Genomic DNA, 17,175 nt, shown 5'->3' with positions numbered 1-17,175 from the left:
GATGCCAAACACAATAAAAGTAGATCAAAAAAGTCTTTATTTGATGCAGAGTTACCAGAGTCGGGGACAGGCAAAGGTCGTAATGGCAGGCATAATACAAGGCAGGGGTCAGGAGCGAAAAACGAGGTCCGTAGGCAGCGGTCAGGCAGGGTGGATGGCTGGAAGATTTACTTGCTAATGCGTTCAATAATCTGGCCCTGAATGACTGGATGGCTGGTTCTTTTGTAGCAGGGGAAACAGGTGTGAGTGATGAGCTGAGGAGTCAGGAGCAGGTGAGATGAATGGAGTGTATTGTGGTTGCCAGGGGAAACAGGGCTTGTCAGGAGCTTGGTGAGGGGACCAGGTGAGCTGAATGAAGGTTGAAGGCTAAATGAGGAGGCAGAGGAGGGTGAAGGATTGGGAGTCATGACAGGAGCATGAAAAAAATAAGTAAACTTTTTAGGTTTAGATCCAGAATATTCCTAAAACCTTAATCCAATTTAGTATTTTTGATCAGTCCTCTGGGGACAGGCTGACAAACAAAACAATTGTGACAAAGTTTAGGCCCTGAAGAACGAGTCTGGCTTTGGACCAGAATGTGATTGACAGCATGTCATAATGAACTGCAGAGGTCCTGAAGGAAATGAAGGACCAACAATGCAAATACTGACTGTTTGCATAGCCTTAATGTAATGTAATATGTAACAATAATAACAATTTAAACAAAACAAATGTTCATAATTTCACTTCTGTATCCATTGACTACGTTTACATGCAGCCAATATCCGGGTTATGATCGGTTTAAGGTCGGTATTCGGGTTTCTGAGTTGATCATAATAACCCGTTTACAAGCATAAATAGAAAGAGTTACCTCTAACTTGCATAACCCGATGTAAATGTGGACATTGGGGTAGCGTCAGGACGTATGGACTACGTCCAGACGCAATATGCCTCATTTCCGGTTCTTCTTGATCCGGTATCCGTGAAAACAACAACATTTTTCCCAGTTCGGAAGAGATAGCGACCGTGTTTGTTTGTGCTTTAGTTTCCTCGTCACTCCGAAAGTGTGGTGCTGTGCCGCGACTCGCCATTTTGCTCCCAACTTGTTGTTTACTTCCGGTGTTCTGGCGCATACAAGACGTCTCGCTACTCAAAAGACCAAGATTCCTTGCGAACAGAGCATGCGCAGAACACACGCTTTGATGGGGATATCCCGATATGCGTTTACACGACCAAACATTCGGGTTAGAAAAGGGTTACCCCAGGTGTAGTAACCGGGTTTTTAAAAACCCGGTTATGAGCATATCCAGGTTTTTGGCGGTGTTTACATGGACCTGCGGAACCGGGTTATTGTGAATATTCGGGTTTTAAAAGGGCTACTGTCTGCATGTAAACGCACTGAGTGTCTGAACTTGACCATGCAGGGTCGGGGGAGGGGTGGCTCGTGCCTATCTCCAGCAGTCTTCAGGCGGGGTACACCCTGGACAGATTGCCAGTCCTTCGCAAGGCAACACAGAGACACACAGAATGAATAACCATGCACTCACACACTCACACCTAAGGATGTTTTGGAAAGACCAATCAACCTGACAGTCAAATTTTTGGACTGTCATCGGAAGCCGGAGTACCTGGAGAGAACCCACGCGTGTACAGGGAGAACATGCAAGCTCCATGCAGAAAGACCCCAGGCCATTGGAACCCGGGACCTTCACTAGCCACTGTGCAGCCCACTTCCATAAACCACCTGACAAAAGCTGACTTAGCAAACATTTCGAAGAACATTTGTATTATTTTAAGAAATGTTGCTATCACATGAATGTAACATGTAACTTCTAATGAACTAGGTATTTATAGTATCTTTGTAGTCAGACAAGACAGCACCTGCTCTCTGAGATAGTTGGTTGATGTAACAGCAGAGACGGATGCGGGCAGCAGTAATATGTACTCAGCTTCAAATCTGCATCTTCAGCACAAAGCACACCACTCTAATTTGATTGTTATCCTTTTTGTTATGTTTATAGTTTGATAGAAAAAGGTTCAAGATCATGGCAGTGCTATTCATCACAATGTTCTTGTGCCACCAAAACACACAGAAATGTTATTTTTAATGGTAAATTGCATTATCAAGCTAACCATGTGATGCTGGCCTTCCAGCTGCTCGGAAGTAATCTGTTCATGCTTTTCTCCGCTCTTCATAGCCTTCAGCCTTCTGTAAAAAGGCTTTTGCTTGAATTGTTTCTGAGTGTGTTTGTGCACTCTGTTGTGCAGCTGCTCTTTAACCATTTTAGCAGTGTTTTCCATGTGAATGCGCTGATGCTGACTACTCTGTGTTTGTCTGTCATAAGAGAGACTGGTGCAGTGACATCACACGCTACGCTAGACTCTCCCAACATACATGATTTTATACAAACCACTTACAGACTTAGTGTATATTTGCGTAGAGAATCAGAAAGCAGGTGTGTCGGTATGTGAAAATAATACATATGAAATAGCCGAAGCACAACAATAACTAAAAGGCATAAAATATGTTTAGATTATGTCAAACTGAGTTTCTTCTGTTATTCACAATCAACTTAAATTATTCATACATTATGAATGTAATACATTGAATATCTCTACTTGTGACACTTGCAAACATATCCAAATGTCCTACATTCACATGGAGTTCAAGCAGACTGAACTGGAGATGTAAGGCTGAGGCTGTCAGAGCAGAGCTGCTCCTTTTACACAAGGTGCCACTTTGCTGAGGTCCTGGAGAAATTTCTGCAGCCTGCTTTAATCAACAGTATCACCACAGTCTCCTGTCTTTAAGGCTATTGTCTGTGCAGCTGATTTTAGGTCTCTACTTTTTTTGTTTTTCTATAGAATCAGCTTATTTCTCAGGTTGTTTGTTTATTCAAGTTTTAGGTTTGCTTAATGTCTTCCAACAATTATATCATGACAAGTGTTAATAATAATAATAATAATAATGCATTGAACTTATAAAGCGCTTTTCTAGACACCCAAAGACGCTTTTTCACACACTGCTAGTGATGGTAAGCTACTTGTAGCCACAGCTGCCCTGGGGAGATCTGACAGAGGCCAGGCTGCCATTTGGCGCCGTCGGTCCCTCTGACCACCACTAACAAAGGCAAGTTGGGTGAAGTGTCTTGCCCAAGGACACAACAGCAGGATACCCCTGGCGGGAGCTGGAATCGAGCCCATGACCCTCCGATCATGAGGCAACTCGCTCTACCACCTGAGCTACTGCTGCCCCGAGTGTTACCCCGACATTTCCACAGGATGCATTACCTTTGCATAATGTCCACATTGTGTAATATGCAGCTAACAGCTGCAGTTACAGTGGATGGGTGTGTTTCCACCAGCTGTAAAGCGGCACCTGCTTCCCGGAAGCGTTTTTTGCTAAATTTACGGTTTGGGTCTTTTTTTTACACCCTGAGCTTCCAGGACATGTCAGACTCAAAATTCTAATCGGGCCAGACAGGAATTCAAACACAAGCGCTGTGTAAAACATCAGGCAAATTTCAAAATAAAAGTTTCGTGCAGATTTCCAGTTGCTTTACTAGGTAAAACAAAAGGACATACGGCTGTGGCTGAGGGAAACGGAACAGTCTTTCTCCTTCCTTGTAGAGTGAACTGTAAAAATCTTGTGTGGTTTTGCAAATTTTCCAATGATTCCATGACCAGCTGTGTGGAATGCTTCCGCTGCCGAATTGTGTCTGAAATGCTCCCGGTAGGAAGTAAGGTGCAGCTGAGGCTACACATCAAGTGGAAAGCCAGGTTCCTGTCTGCCCAAAATGGCTTGTGATGTGGATACTTTTAGAGGTTTCTAAAACATTTTATGTTTACATTTTTAGATTAAAGATTCGTTACTTTTGCCAAACAACTGTTTACCAAATACATAAAATAACTTAAGGTTTTAAATAATATGTACAATACACTCTGTAGTTTTTGTTACATGTTCCAAAATCAGCATGTAACATTAGCAGCGTTTAGCAGCATTCCTCTTTTATCAACCATCGTGTTGGCCTTTTCAGATCTATGCAGCAGACAACAGATTACAATCGTTCTGATAGACGTTAATCCGTAAGTTATCATCAGTGCACACAGACAGAATCAGGTGTTACTTTTCCCACCACTTTTTAAGACAGGTTTCGCTGCAAAGAAACAAATGCAGCTTCAAGACTGTAGTGATGTGTCGGTCGCGAACGAACCGGCTCTAAGAGCCGGCCCTTTGAAGTGAACGACAGGAGCCGGCTCGTCATTGGGAGCCGTCCCCTCCCCTCCCCCCTCCCCTCTTGCTTTGGTGAAAGCTACAGGCGATTGGTCAACATGTGTAACTGCGTGTCCAGACTGTCCACACACAGAGCAGTAGGGGCGAGGAAGAGGGACACACAGAGCACATGCGGGTGGAGGGAGACGAGAGGGAATGAGGAGGAGGAAAAAGGCGAGAGAGAGAGAGGAGAATGCGACGAAGACAGTGAGAAAATGAGCGCCAGCAGTCAGAAAGTGTAGATTTCTTAAAGTGTTCAGTTATTAAATCTATAGAAATGATAAAAATTCAATATATTGCATTTTTTTTACATTAGTAAATTATTTTACATATAGTTTAGCATTATTTTCGTTATAAATGTACTCTACGCAACAGAAAATCTGAGGAGCCACTTGGGAGCCAAAAGAGCCGGCTCTTTTTGGTGAGTTGAGCCAAAAGAATCGGCTCTCTAAAAAGAGCCGGAATTCCCATCACTACAAGACTGGCAGAAGAAGAGTTTACAGGAAGTAAACTTCTTATTAATAAACACCAAAAGTATTTATGAAAGGTGGGGATTATATGTTGTTTTTAAGGATACATTCAAAGTATTACTGTTACTTTTTATAGATGCTCCAGCTCACTTTAATACTGCAGTATTACTGCCAAGCAGATGATTAATTTAATCTTTTAGCTCTTTTTAAAACACAGAAAGGTTTTATTTACCTGCAACGTTTCATGCTGAAAAGCGTCAGCCTGACGAAGTTTGCAGCCGCAAACGAAATGTTGCGAGGTAATAAAACCTTTCTGTGTTTTAAAAAGAACTAAAAGATGGAATTAGAATTTCAACACAGCAAGAACACACCAAAGACGATTAATTTCTCTTGAAGAAAGTCTTGTCGGTCGATTTATGACCGCACTTTGCAGACCAAGCTAACACTGGCTAGAAAAAGTGTTAAAACTCATTTTACAATCAAATCCATAAAATGTATGAGATTGCAGTTTGCTGAAAAACTCTGAAGGTTTTTGTTACAGTTCTGTCATTAAAAACTGAAACAGGTTTAGAAAAGTCTAAACGTCGGCTAAGGTGGATTCACAAACCAGTCACACTCAAGTACAAGTTGAAGTTGAGCTTTACTATCATTACATGTAAAACATACAGTGTGATCATGTAGCACCACATACGCAAACCATGAGGTAAAAATCCGACAACAGGTTTGATCCCGGCTCCCACCAGAGAAGGCTGCTGTTGTGTCCTTGGGCAAGACACTTAACCCACCTTTCCTGCTGGTGGTGGTCGGAGGGAGCGGCGGCGCCGGTGTTCGGCAGCCTCACTTCTGTCAGTGGGCCCCGGGACAGCTGTGGCTATAGTAGCTCATCACCACCAGGGTGTGGATGTGTGTGTGAATGGGTGGATGACTGTGTTAAGAAAAATTTGGTTGGTTTAACCATATTGTAAGGAGAAACTGTCTTTACTCAGTTTTATTGTTAAGAAGACTCAAAGGTTGTTTTCATCGATAAACTGACGATAATATCTGAGTGTCTGTGTTTCAGTTCAATGAGGAAACCAGTTTGACAATTAAAAGTTTTAATTCTTCAAATTAAACTAATGATTTTGAAATTGACAAACAGGAAATAACAATCACATTGGCAACTTTGTGGGACAATCTTTAACAGTTGATATGCTGTTCTTGCTCAAATAGACCTTCTGGTGAATTTATGAAGATTGAGAATGTTGTGAGTTGTGAGAGTGATATGATGTGATTATGGATGCGTGTGGGTGCAAAGTGTGGTGAGAATTGAACATGAGGTGATTTTGCTTCAGGAAGAAACAGGTGTCTGAGTGAAAAGTGATGGTTTGAATAAACTTAGGTTTAGTTGGAAAAGATGCATCCAAACGCTAAACACCGTGTTCTGTCTCACCGAACTCTTGTGGACCCTCTTTCGGATCCGGGCCGTGGAGGATGTTGTGGTTCATCCAGATGACACTCAACGGCTGACAGGGAAGACGTAGGTGTCGAACGGAACCGGTCCAGAGTTGCCCTCGGTACACGTTGATGGTAAAGCGTTTTGTCGACGCGCTTTCTTAAGTTAATTCACTCAGAAATCAAAAGACTCGGTAATGAGTCTGCGTTAGAAGTTGCGATTCAGCTATTCTGCCTGGCTTGGCAGGAACAGCGTGAAAGGGGGGAAGAACGAGCCAACCGGCTCTGCCCCCCCTTTGGTTTTCAGGTCCTCTCTCTTTCGTTGTCCAACACGAACTGGAATCATAAAACTGAAACTTACCAAAAACCTTTCTCTTCTCAAAGCAAACGTGTGCATCATCAAATGTGTCTGGAGTTTACTGTGGGAAGATGTGTGTGGGTGTGTGTGAATGTTTGTGTGTGAAGGTCAGCAACAAACATCCTCAACACTATCTAATTATGGATTCATTAAGCCATTATAATTACCCAAAGCATAAGAACCATTCATTTGATTAAACACATTTATAATGAGCAAAATGATAATGGTTACTTTAACATTAAAATCAAGAAAAAGAAGTTTAAACTTTATGTTTTGACTTGGTCTGGGTACAACTCATGGAAACACATCTTCTGGTAGACTGCAGGTGGCTGATGTTATGGTTTCCTCCCAGACTCGCTGGCGTTCAGGTCTTAATCTGTGGGTGAAAGTTCTCAGCGACCCAGCTTTGACCTAGCTGCGTCCAACACCACCATTGTGACAGAAAACCCATATTTCCTCACGTTACAACTGCTTGTGTTGTGAAGCACCTTGGGGGGTTGTAGACCCCTAAGAAGAAGCTATACAAATACATTCATTTACCATTACTTGCAAAAACTCACATTTTAATGGATAATTTTTAAAGGAAAAAATTTTTTTGCACCTTCTGATCGGAACACTGATCCTAGAGTTACATTTTCCTGTTACGAGACAAATCATTAAATAAAGTGCAATGTTGAAATAATAAAAATGAACTTGTCATTTGAGACGTGGAATGAGCATGATTTGAAGATAGGTAACTGAGATAAGGAACATGAAGCTCAGCTGGATAATTGTTGCCTGAGCACCAAGGTGTTTATTCTCAAGCAAATCTCAGCTCAAGTATTTTTAAAGTCTTAATTGTTAAAAATAGACCGCAGAGACTCCAGTGACTCAAAAATGCCATCTAGAACAGAGGAAAGGACATTTATAATTGCCCAATTTAGTGTCTACTTTATGTACCTTGAATAATTTAATAATACAGATCAGTTCATCTAATGCTGCAATACAAACCATGTAAGAAAAAAAAAAGCTTTAGACAATTTCACTATTTGCGCCCTAATTGACCAGTGCTTGTCGACTGGCTCTTCCAGTAGCTCTTGTGCTCATGATGACAAAGAGCATCTTGTCATTTTAGTCTCTCCAGCATTGCTGGAAAAATGCAGCTATGTCTACAGGCTCATTAACAAAATAACACAACAATCAATGAAAACAGATTTGTTCTCAGCACTCAGTCCGTCTTTCTCTTGTCTGCCTGCTATTATTCTGCAAGTGTTGAATCTGTGTTTAACATTTGTGTGCACATCATTTTGTGCACCATTGTCAATAAACTGTGGGTTATGTAGAAATATGGCTGCTGGGAGGTGGAGTGGGAGGGTTTCTGTCTTACTGTGTGGCTGTTTGGGCAGGAGGATGGAAGGCATGCCTGTCACTTCATCATTCTTGTTTCTCTGTGTGGTTGGAAAGAAGCGTTGCCTCTAGGATTACTCTTTATCAGTGAACACACGTAAAAGAGCAAAAACCTAAGCACTTATTTTTTTCCATTTGCTGTTGATGGAAAGCAGTTGTTTCTTGGCTAAACCCCTATGTTTTTAGGTTTTGACACACTAGTTGAGGCACAAAATTGTAAGATGTATACACTTTCATTTAGAATTAGACTGTATGAGACTTATTCCATTTAGTCTTAGGTGTCTGGGTCGGGAAAGACAAACTGCAACACTGAAGCAGCAGTTATGGAAATGTGTCTTGTGCCAATTAAGTGTAATGGGCTCGACACACGGGAGGCGACATCGCCTCTCCTCCATTCATTTTCAATTAGACATGCGCGACAAAGCGATAATCGCGGGTCTCCCTCCTACCAAGCGAAACGCGAAAAACGTGCGTGTGAAATTTTGCGCTCGTGCACGTGTCGTGCACAGGCGACCCAGCGACGCAATCCCAGAAAGTTGAAACATTTTCAACTTTTCATTGCTGTCGCTCGGACGAGGACCAATCAACGGAGGTTTCATTCACTGACCAATGAGTGGACAGGATGCTCCGTACATCTCCGAGCAAATATGGAGGAGAAGTTGATTATTATTATGTTTTATACAGTAAAATCACAAGATTTCACATAACTCTAGCAGCACCTTGTGAAACATCATATCTACCACTTTTTTAAACTCTGAACCGCTTAAATAACCTTAATTCCCTCCAACCTGACACAGCCAATCAAAACAAGGGAAGTTTCGATTTCGCCATGGAACAGAACGCGTAGACGGCTTTGCCGCTGGCTGCTGCCGCGGATCGCCTCCCGTGTGTCAGGTAATAAAAGCGACAGCGACAAATTTCGCTGATCGCGGTCGTTTGTCGCCTCCCATATGTCGAGCCCATTACTTAATAACAGAACTGTGCAGTATCTTATGGATGGACATGCTGTCACATCATTATTGATTTGAGTTATTTAAATATATACTAATAAATACCTACTAGCTATTTGGTAAATGGGCTGTTTTTGTATAGCTCCTTCTTAGGGTTCTACAACTCCTGAAGGCCCTCCACAACACAATCAGTCATTCACCCATTCACACACCGGTGATGATGAACTGGGGCGCACTGACAGGGAGGAGGCCTGCCGAACATGGGCGCCACCAGCCCTCTGACCACCGCCACCCTGGCGTTGCAGTTGGAGTCAGATCACCGAGCATCTGAGAAAGTGAAGGAAATGAGTCACGTTGAGCCCCCTGTTCCAAAGTTTCTCTGCAACCTCACAGAGAAACTCTACATGCCTTTAACCCTCAAGAATGCATCAACGCATGAAGCGTTGTTGGACACTGCTTCAGATATTACTATCATGTCCTTCTCGCTTTTCAAAACCTTGCGTTTGGAAGCCCACCAAGCTGGCAAGGAATTGAAGGTCCAACCATGTTCCTTGGAAGTGAGGTCATACTTCTCCCAGAACACCATTTTGTCCTCAGTGTCTTTGATCCGATTGTTTTTGGGTCCTACGATGGCGATTCATCCCATTTTCATCTCAAACTTGGAGTCCATTCCTCTTCTGATAGTGAAAGACCTATTGAACCGGTTTGAGTCTTTAATGGATTTTAAACACCTGACATTGTGGCCACAGGTACACAGACCTCTGCCACTCCTTCCACACCAGAATCTTGAATGTCATGAGGGCGTGATAACCACGTTAAAGGTCGAAATCACCAACCAATCTGATTCAGCAATCCAGAGTGAGGACTCACCTGAAACCGCTGAGACTATTGAGCCCGTTTCGAACTTGCTCACCCAAGAGGAAAACTGCCTCCGTAGTTTGGAACCATCAACCCCTGAGCATGGTTATCATGTAGAGAATGGGGTGACTATCCACAAAACTCAGGTGAGTGATGTTATGTTGTCACTTGGGACAGATGCAGAACAGGTTGCTATCAATCAGCATCCTACCGTGCAAGCTCCCATTAAAAACTTTCCGGTGGTAACTCGGACACTAGTCGCTACCCAAGATTTAGATCCTCCACAGCAAACAGCTGACGCTGTTTCGGTGGAGCCCTGCCTGTCAGGCCAGAATCTGATAGATCTACAGTCCATGGATCCAGTCGTTAGTAGAATTCTTGACTACCTGTCCAACCCTAATCGCGCTGCCCCATCACACTATGAGCTTAAATACATACCAGTACTTAATGCGCTTTTCAAGGAACGTTCTTTCTTGAAGATAAGCAACGGTGTCTTGGTGCATGTTTCCGATGCATCCCCTTTACCCACTTTTGTTGTGCCTCATACCCGCAGGGGGTGATGCCTGTACATGCCCATGATCATCCGTATGCAGGACACCAAGGTGAGGAAGCAACATTCAATACATTACGACAAGTTGCATGTTGGCCAGAAATGCGAAAAGATGTACAGAATTACATCCAAGGATGCCTGGTTTGCTGCCCACTTCAACCAGCGAACCCTACACAACAAGCTCCACCATCCCATAATCTCCCACCAGGTTCCATAAAACAGTTAATCTGGAAACAGAATAAAAGGAGATTAGATGAAGTAAACAAACAGCTAGCTTAAATCCGCTAAAGGGTTATAATCAGACTCCAATAAACCTTAAACAGGATACCAAGTAGACCGATTGGGTAAAAGAAACCAAAATACCTGTCATAACCTTCACAGAAACTGAGCTGGCTACTCTGCATGATGATAGCATGACTTTGTGACTGAATGAAATAACCAATCAACACGGCTCACTAACGGCTATCACGTGTCTCTCACTAACTCAAGGCGTGAAAACTCTATGTGAAATTGACTGGCTCCACTCAGCTCAGAAATTCTACTTTTTCTCTTCTCTTCTTCATTTTCAATGGTTCCAGACATTTTGAGCACAGTAATCCTGGTCTTTATTTGGCACCTAACCTTTGTAGGTGCACACTTACGCGGGAACATACACCACTTCTGCCATAGAAATTGAAAAAATTGTTTTAAACAATACCGCTGACAGTCTTCCAGTATGCGCGATAGTATTAGGCTACGTCCTAGTCTTCGTCATTACTTGTTTTTTCCCTCTTCTTGCAAAAGACCAAAGGTTTACAAGGACATCTTGACAAATGTACCAAACACATCACTCAACTAAGGAGATGTAGAAACTTTAACCAGCTTCGCAAAATCCCACCATTGGTTACCTTTGAAGAGGAGACAGAATTAAATGATAATGATACAGACGAGACCAGCGCTCCTGTAGTGTTGGAATTCACTTACAGTTAAGTTAAGTGCTCGCCCCGTAATCGGAAGGTTGCAGGTTCGAGCCCCGCTCAGTCTGCCGCTGTCGTTGTGTCCTTGGGCAAGACACTTAACCCACGTTGCGTGCTGGTGGTGGTCGGAGGGACCGGTGGCGCCAGTGCTCGGCAGCCTCGCCTCTGTCAGTGCGCCCCAGGGCAGCTGTGGCTACATCGTAGCTCACCCCCACCAGTGTGTGAATGTGTGTGTGAATGGGTGAATGACTGATTGTGCTGTAAAGCGCCTTGGGGGGTTCCATGACTCTAGAAGGCGCTATATCAAATGCAGGCCATTTACCATTTAAAAAAAGAAGAAGTGAAAAGTCAATCAAGTGTATAGTTTTCCTGGCCCAACACTAACAAAAAGGTAACATTTACTTAGTCATTTTTTTATTTCACGTTTTTGATCTTAGCGTCAAATAGAAAGTAAGAAAATAAAAACCTCAAAATCTAACAGTTTAAAACATTGTTCTATTTAGATTTGTTTTATTGAAAAAGGAAAGAACGAATGACACACAAACATACTGGAATAATCATTTAGGAATAAAAACGCTTCACTGGTCAGAGGAAAAGTCCTCTGTGATTACAAACTAGACTCTTAAAAGACAAAAGACAGTTCAGTTAACCACCTGGTGATTGAAACTGTCAGGATATGTTCAACAGGTTTATTTTCTAAATGATCCAAATGGACCATTTGATTTACGTTATTGTCTTTGAAGTAAAAATGTTTAAGCTTTTTATCCTTTTGTTTCAAAGCAAATAGTAAAACTGCTGACTTAAAGGTAACAACACTTTATCCTCTGGCATCAACACAGCAGCTTCCCTAATAATTCTCCATGAATATGGATTACACCCGTGCAACTCTCAAAAGCAATAAGAAGTGAGGTGTTGCATCACTTTATGTCTCACCTGCACATACTCTATTAAAAATGGACTGAAATAGGTCGCATCCATATAGTCAGTTGTAGCAAAATCAGTTATAAGAGTTTTATGATTTCAGATGTATGGATTCAACTGTTAAATATAAGCTGTTGTGTGTGTGTGTGTGTGTGTGTGTGTGTGTGTGTGTGTGTGTGTGTGTGTGTGTGTGTGCGCGTGTGTGTGTGTGTGCGCGTGTGTGTGTTGGTTGGGAAGATGATTGAAGAGAAGCCCTGAGACAAGAGGCAGAGCCCAGGAAATTAAAGGAGTTGTCCTTTCAGCACCTTTGTGTGTTTTGGGATGTGTGTGTGAGGTTGTGTGTGATTCATCTAGTGGGGAACAAACACTATTGATTAAAAACAAGCCAATGTTTTTCACCAGACTTTGGAAAATAACCTGATAGCTTCTTGACCAGTGCAGGTAAAGCATCTAACATTACTCATGTCTATAAAGAAGTTAAGTGATTGTTTCAAAGTTTGAGATTTTTCAAACAGACGGAACAGGAAAACACAGCAATGAGGTCACGTCAGTAGAGAAGAGGGATGCAAAATAACAGAGGAGTTGTATTCTTCTGCTGTGCTTTAATTGGATTTAAGTGATCACCTAACTGGTCATAGACTATTCAGTGAAAGAATAGTTTCAGTTTTTCTTACTTTAGTTGTTTTTCTCTGAGCTTCTAAGCAGTTCTGCCTCCTGACCCTCTTATCGCCCATCCTGATTGCACCAACAGGAATTGGCTCAAATGCCCATACTTACCATAACTCCTCAATCATTTAAGATATATGTAAAACTTCCAAAGTGCCAGAATTTAAAAATGGCACTTTCTGTCATGTTGTGTTATGCTTGATGTAGGACCTGGGGTGCAGGTGATGACCCGAGGCAGGAACGTAAAACCCTTTTGTTAATCCCAAGTTAGACAACAGGAAATTGTATTTATGCATTACATTAGTATGTCTCCTGTCCAGGTGGCTCATAGACGGTTAAAATGTGCCATACCTAATAGGCTAGCATGTATCCTGCTAACCTCATTTGTCATTTTTCTTTCTTTGTTTATTTTTATTTCATCAATATTTTAATTTTGATTTAATCTTTAATTTCTTATTGTGCTTTTGAAGCGCCTGGTGAGTTTTACATAGAAAGGTGTATTTTCTTCTTTTCCCAGCAGAAGGACCATTAAGCCTGTCAGTGATTTGTTGTTGTTGCTGGTTTATTGAAAGTCTAACTTTTCAATAAATCATGTATATTTTATTAGTACATGTGTTAATGTAGAATATTGTCTGCTATCTTGTGTTATGAATAAAATATCCCACTTTATTGACTGATGCCTGTGCATTTGGGTAAAGGACAACTTTATTGGGCTTTTTTCATAGAGTCTACTTAAAGGCCCAATATAAGTCAAAATAAAGGGCACTCAACTGACAGCGTTGCTAATTATTTTTTGTTCTTTCTTTCTGTGTTGCAGAATGCAGACTGGACTTCTGTCAACATAATCTGAGCCACTACCCCCACTGCTCTGCAACTTCTCAGTCTATGCGCTCGCTTCAGAATGACGGGAACCCTCTTCCCTGGCTGGCTGTTCCACCGTCTATAAAACGATGCTTAAAGATGAAAGTGTTCTTCTGTCTTTTGGAGGATGTTGACGGGACCTTTCCGGGGATAATTTTTCATATTATGAGGAATATTTTTCTGAGTTTCCTTCACTGAGCTGGAGGATAATTACTGGCTGCCAACTTCCCTCTGGATGATTTGGGCTGACTGGCTTTTTAAAAGCATTGTTAACAACCACGACCACCGTCTGCCTTGGAGTTACCTGCTTATTTGCCTGTGTGTAAATATGGTTTCATTGTCTTTGTGCGTCTGCATTTGCAGCTACGTGGCGTAAGTGAGACACAGGGAAAAACTTTAATTTCACCAATCAAGGACAAAGGAGGACAGAAGAAAAATTTAAAAGCAGGTAGTAACAGTCATGGCCCAGTGGAGGCCCCACTCAAAGATTTGGTCCAGTCTCCATCAAACTGCCCAGAAGAGGGGCAGAAGGATTGGATGTGAACTACTTGGAGGTTTGATGGATATGGGCTGGTGGACATCCACCCTAATATGGCTAGGACTATTGCTCCTTCAGGCGTGTCCAGCTGCCGTGTTGGCTCAAAAACTTGATGAGAATGACCCAGTGGTCACAGTGGTCAGTGGCAAGCTGCGGGGCATTAAGAAGGAGCTCAACAATGAGATTCTTGGTCCTGTAATCCAGTTTCTGGGCGTCCCATACGCTGCTCCACCCACGGGAGAGCGGCGCTTTCAGCCTCCTGAACCACCAACGCCATGGTCAGACATCCGCAACGCCACGCACTTTGCCCCAGTGTGTCCTCAGAGCATCATGGAGGGCCGCTTGCCGGATGTAATGCTACCAGTGTGGTTTACCAATAACATCGATGTGGTTTCCACTTTTGTCCAGGACCAGAGTGAGGACTGCCTCTATCTTAACATTTACGTCCCAACTGAGGATGGTGAGTTGGCCTGCAGGCCCAGGGTAGGATGGTTGTGGGCAGAGTGGGAGGGAGAGTGGATAAAATGAGACCCACGACCGTTTACCGTAGAGGATTTGTGTTGTTGGGATTGACGTTAGTGTGGGAGTACATATCTGTCTTTGTCCGCCTGTAGAGGGAAAGCATGACCTTGTGCATGTTTAATGTGCATGACAATGTTTATACAACCTGAGTGTGTGGAAGTGATTTGTGAAAGGGAAAGCAATGTGCACATGTGTTTACACCTCTAATATCCATCCACTGCCGCCCCAAGCCCCTCCCCCCTCCCCTCTCCATCTTCCATCCTGTCTGACCTTTATGCAACTTATTGCTCCCCTAACAGATCATCCTCCCATTCCCCGCTCCTCTTCCTCCTCATTGCCGTAGTTACCCTCCACTGCCGCCCCTTCTCTCTCTCTCCTCATGTCTGTGTCTCATCATAATGTATTGTGCTCTGCCACAAAAGCCACAGTTCATTAAACAAGACAGTCGTTGTCAAGATCATCACCAATTGATTTGGCTGACTGAATGACTGGCTGGCTGACTGATAGACTGAATACTGCTCTGATTGAGCTGGTGTGATTCATTTCTTTGCCTCTCTTGTCTTTGTTTCTCCTCTCCTTCCTCTCTAAGTCTCTTTCAGTCAATCAGCTTTGTCTATATGGTTTGTGTCCGTGTGTGCGTGCATGCCAGCTCCTGTGTGCATTGCGCGTCCAGGAGCTCCATGTTATTCTTTAGTTTTCTATTCATTTTACAGTCAAAAGAATATCCAAGGAATGTGCCAGGAAACCAGGCAAGAAAATATGTAAACAAGGAGGTATGTATAATCTGAATGTAACCTATGCTGTATCACAGAGGGATGAAGGGAAGCATTGGCTCTGTGGAGAAGAAATGAGTGGTATGGGACACTGTAGGGAGGAGTCATGAAACTTAGGTCTACAAATTAATTCAGGACATGACTTGGGGCATCTGCTGAATTTTAGAATGCTAAAATTAAAGAGGGACTTTTTAACACTGGGTGGAAATGACTTGAAGACTAATTTCACAAGCGATTAAGTCAAGATGTCAGAACCAGTTTTCTTCTGGCTGATTATCTACAACCTTCCAGAAGCAAAGATGTGTTCAGATCGGTTTTGTTTGGGAAGCCCCTCTGAAACCCTGAATTGAACAACTAATTTGTAGACCTACTGATGATGAAATGATGACGTGTGTTGCACCACGGAGAGTGGTCCTCTTTGTGGTCAGCAGGAGTGTGAGAGATCTGATTGGCTGTCAGATCTTGGATCAGAGGATGTGATGATGGCTAATGTGTGGCATCTTAGCATATGTGTATATATGTTTGTAGTACATGTAACACACACACACACACACACACACACGCACACACACACACACACACGCACGCACGCACGCACGCACGCACACACGCACGCACGCACACACACACACACACAAAGTCATGATGATGTAGCTGTATGCAGTGTTAAATAAGATGAGCTCAGGTTGGACCTTGACTGTGTAATCTCCATTAAAAGAAAGCAGACTTGTATTCGAGTTGGCTCGGGCCACTGTATCAAGCACTGTTTCATCAAGATAATGCCCTCCGCCTCCTCTCCATCTTTCTCCCTTTGTCTCTCAGCCAGTCCCTCTTTTTTTGGATGGGTGCACATGTTGCAAGTGTGTGTGTGCGCATGTGTGTAAGAGAGTGTGTATGAGACAGAGAGAGAGAGATGCTGACGGCGTCCTTGCTAAGGTCCGGGTGTTAATGTCATAGTCTGGCAGCAGCTCATTTCTTGTGTATCATTTTGCTTCCTAATAGATAAATACACCCTAATCGTACTGCACTTGCTCCTTTTCGTCGTTTATCTGCTCTTCGTGCACATACAAGTACAGAGTGAATAATGACATGAGCAGGGTGATTATTGAAGCTTGCATAATAGATTATTCACACAGAACTGAAATCAACAGAACAGAAACAGATTTTTCTTTTTATAGATGAAAACAAATTTAGTAAGACAGATGCGAGGTTGCTTTTAGGGAAAAGAGGTTTTGTGTTCATTTTTTCTGTTGAAATTTACAACCCCCTGCAAAAATCTGTAAGATAAGACATCTACAGACATGACAAGGTGTGTGCATCTAGTGTGTTTAGTAATAAATAAATAAATAATAGAATAAACTGTATTAATCCCACAGAAGGGAAATTCACTTAGAGAAAAGGAAGACGAAAAATAAACACCCCAAAGCAGTAAGTTATTATTGTAACCTTCAACCACTAAAAACAGTGAATAAAACAAAAAGTTGTGTTTCTAGAACTATGTAGCATAAGAGACACATACATACTAATGTATATCTGGTATTACACAAGTATTGAATACATACTGGATATTGTATTGCATATAAATAATGTTCTAAAGTTAATTATTCTATTAAAAAAGTTTAGAAAACTTCATAGCTGTTTTTTTTTTTCATTTGAAGAATAAATTAACAAATGAGCAATCTG

The 17,175-nt window shown here is 42.4% G+C and overlaps 1 protein-coding gene across 4 annotated transcripts in view; it reads left to right on the top strand.

The window, feature by feature from the left end:
* nlgn1 (neuroligin 1) overlaps positions 1 to 17,175 on the top strand; it is a 520,675-nt gene that overhangs the window by 36,586 nt on the left and 466,914 nt on the right. For 2 of the 4 annotated variants that reach the window (XM_054749774.2, XM_054749773.2), the window contains exons 2-3: positions 13,616 to 14,657; positions 15,433 to 15,492. In XM_054749774.2, the coding sequence (XP_054605749.1) occupies positions 14,120 to 14,657; positions 15,433 to 15,492 (598 nt within the window). In that variant the 5' untranslated portion in view covers positions 13,616 to 14,119. The remainder of the gene's footprint in view (positions 1 to 13,615; positions 14,658 to 15,432; positions 15,493 to 17,175) is intronic. The other 2 variants (XM_054749775.2, XM_015962273.3) reach the window with 1 other exon arrangement.

Source organism: Nothobranchius furzeri, chromosome 16 (assembly GCF_043380555.1).
Source record: "Nothobranchius furzeri strain GRZ-AD chromosome 16, NfurGRZ-RIMD1, whole genome shotgun sequence".
In the NCBI taxonomy this organism is placed as follows: Eukaryota; Metazoa; Chordata; class Actinopteri; order Cyprinodontiformes; family Nothobranchiidae; genus Nothobranchius; species Nothobranchius furzeri.
This window is presented reverse-complemented; position numbering and strand designations above follow the sequence as displayed.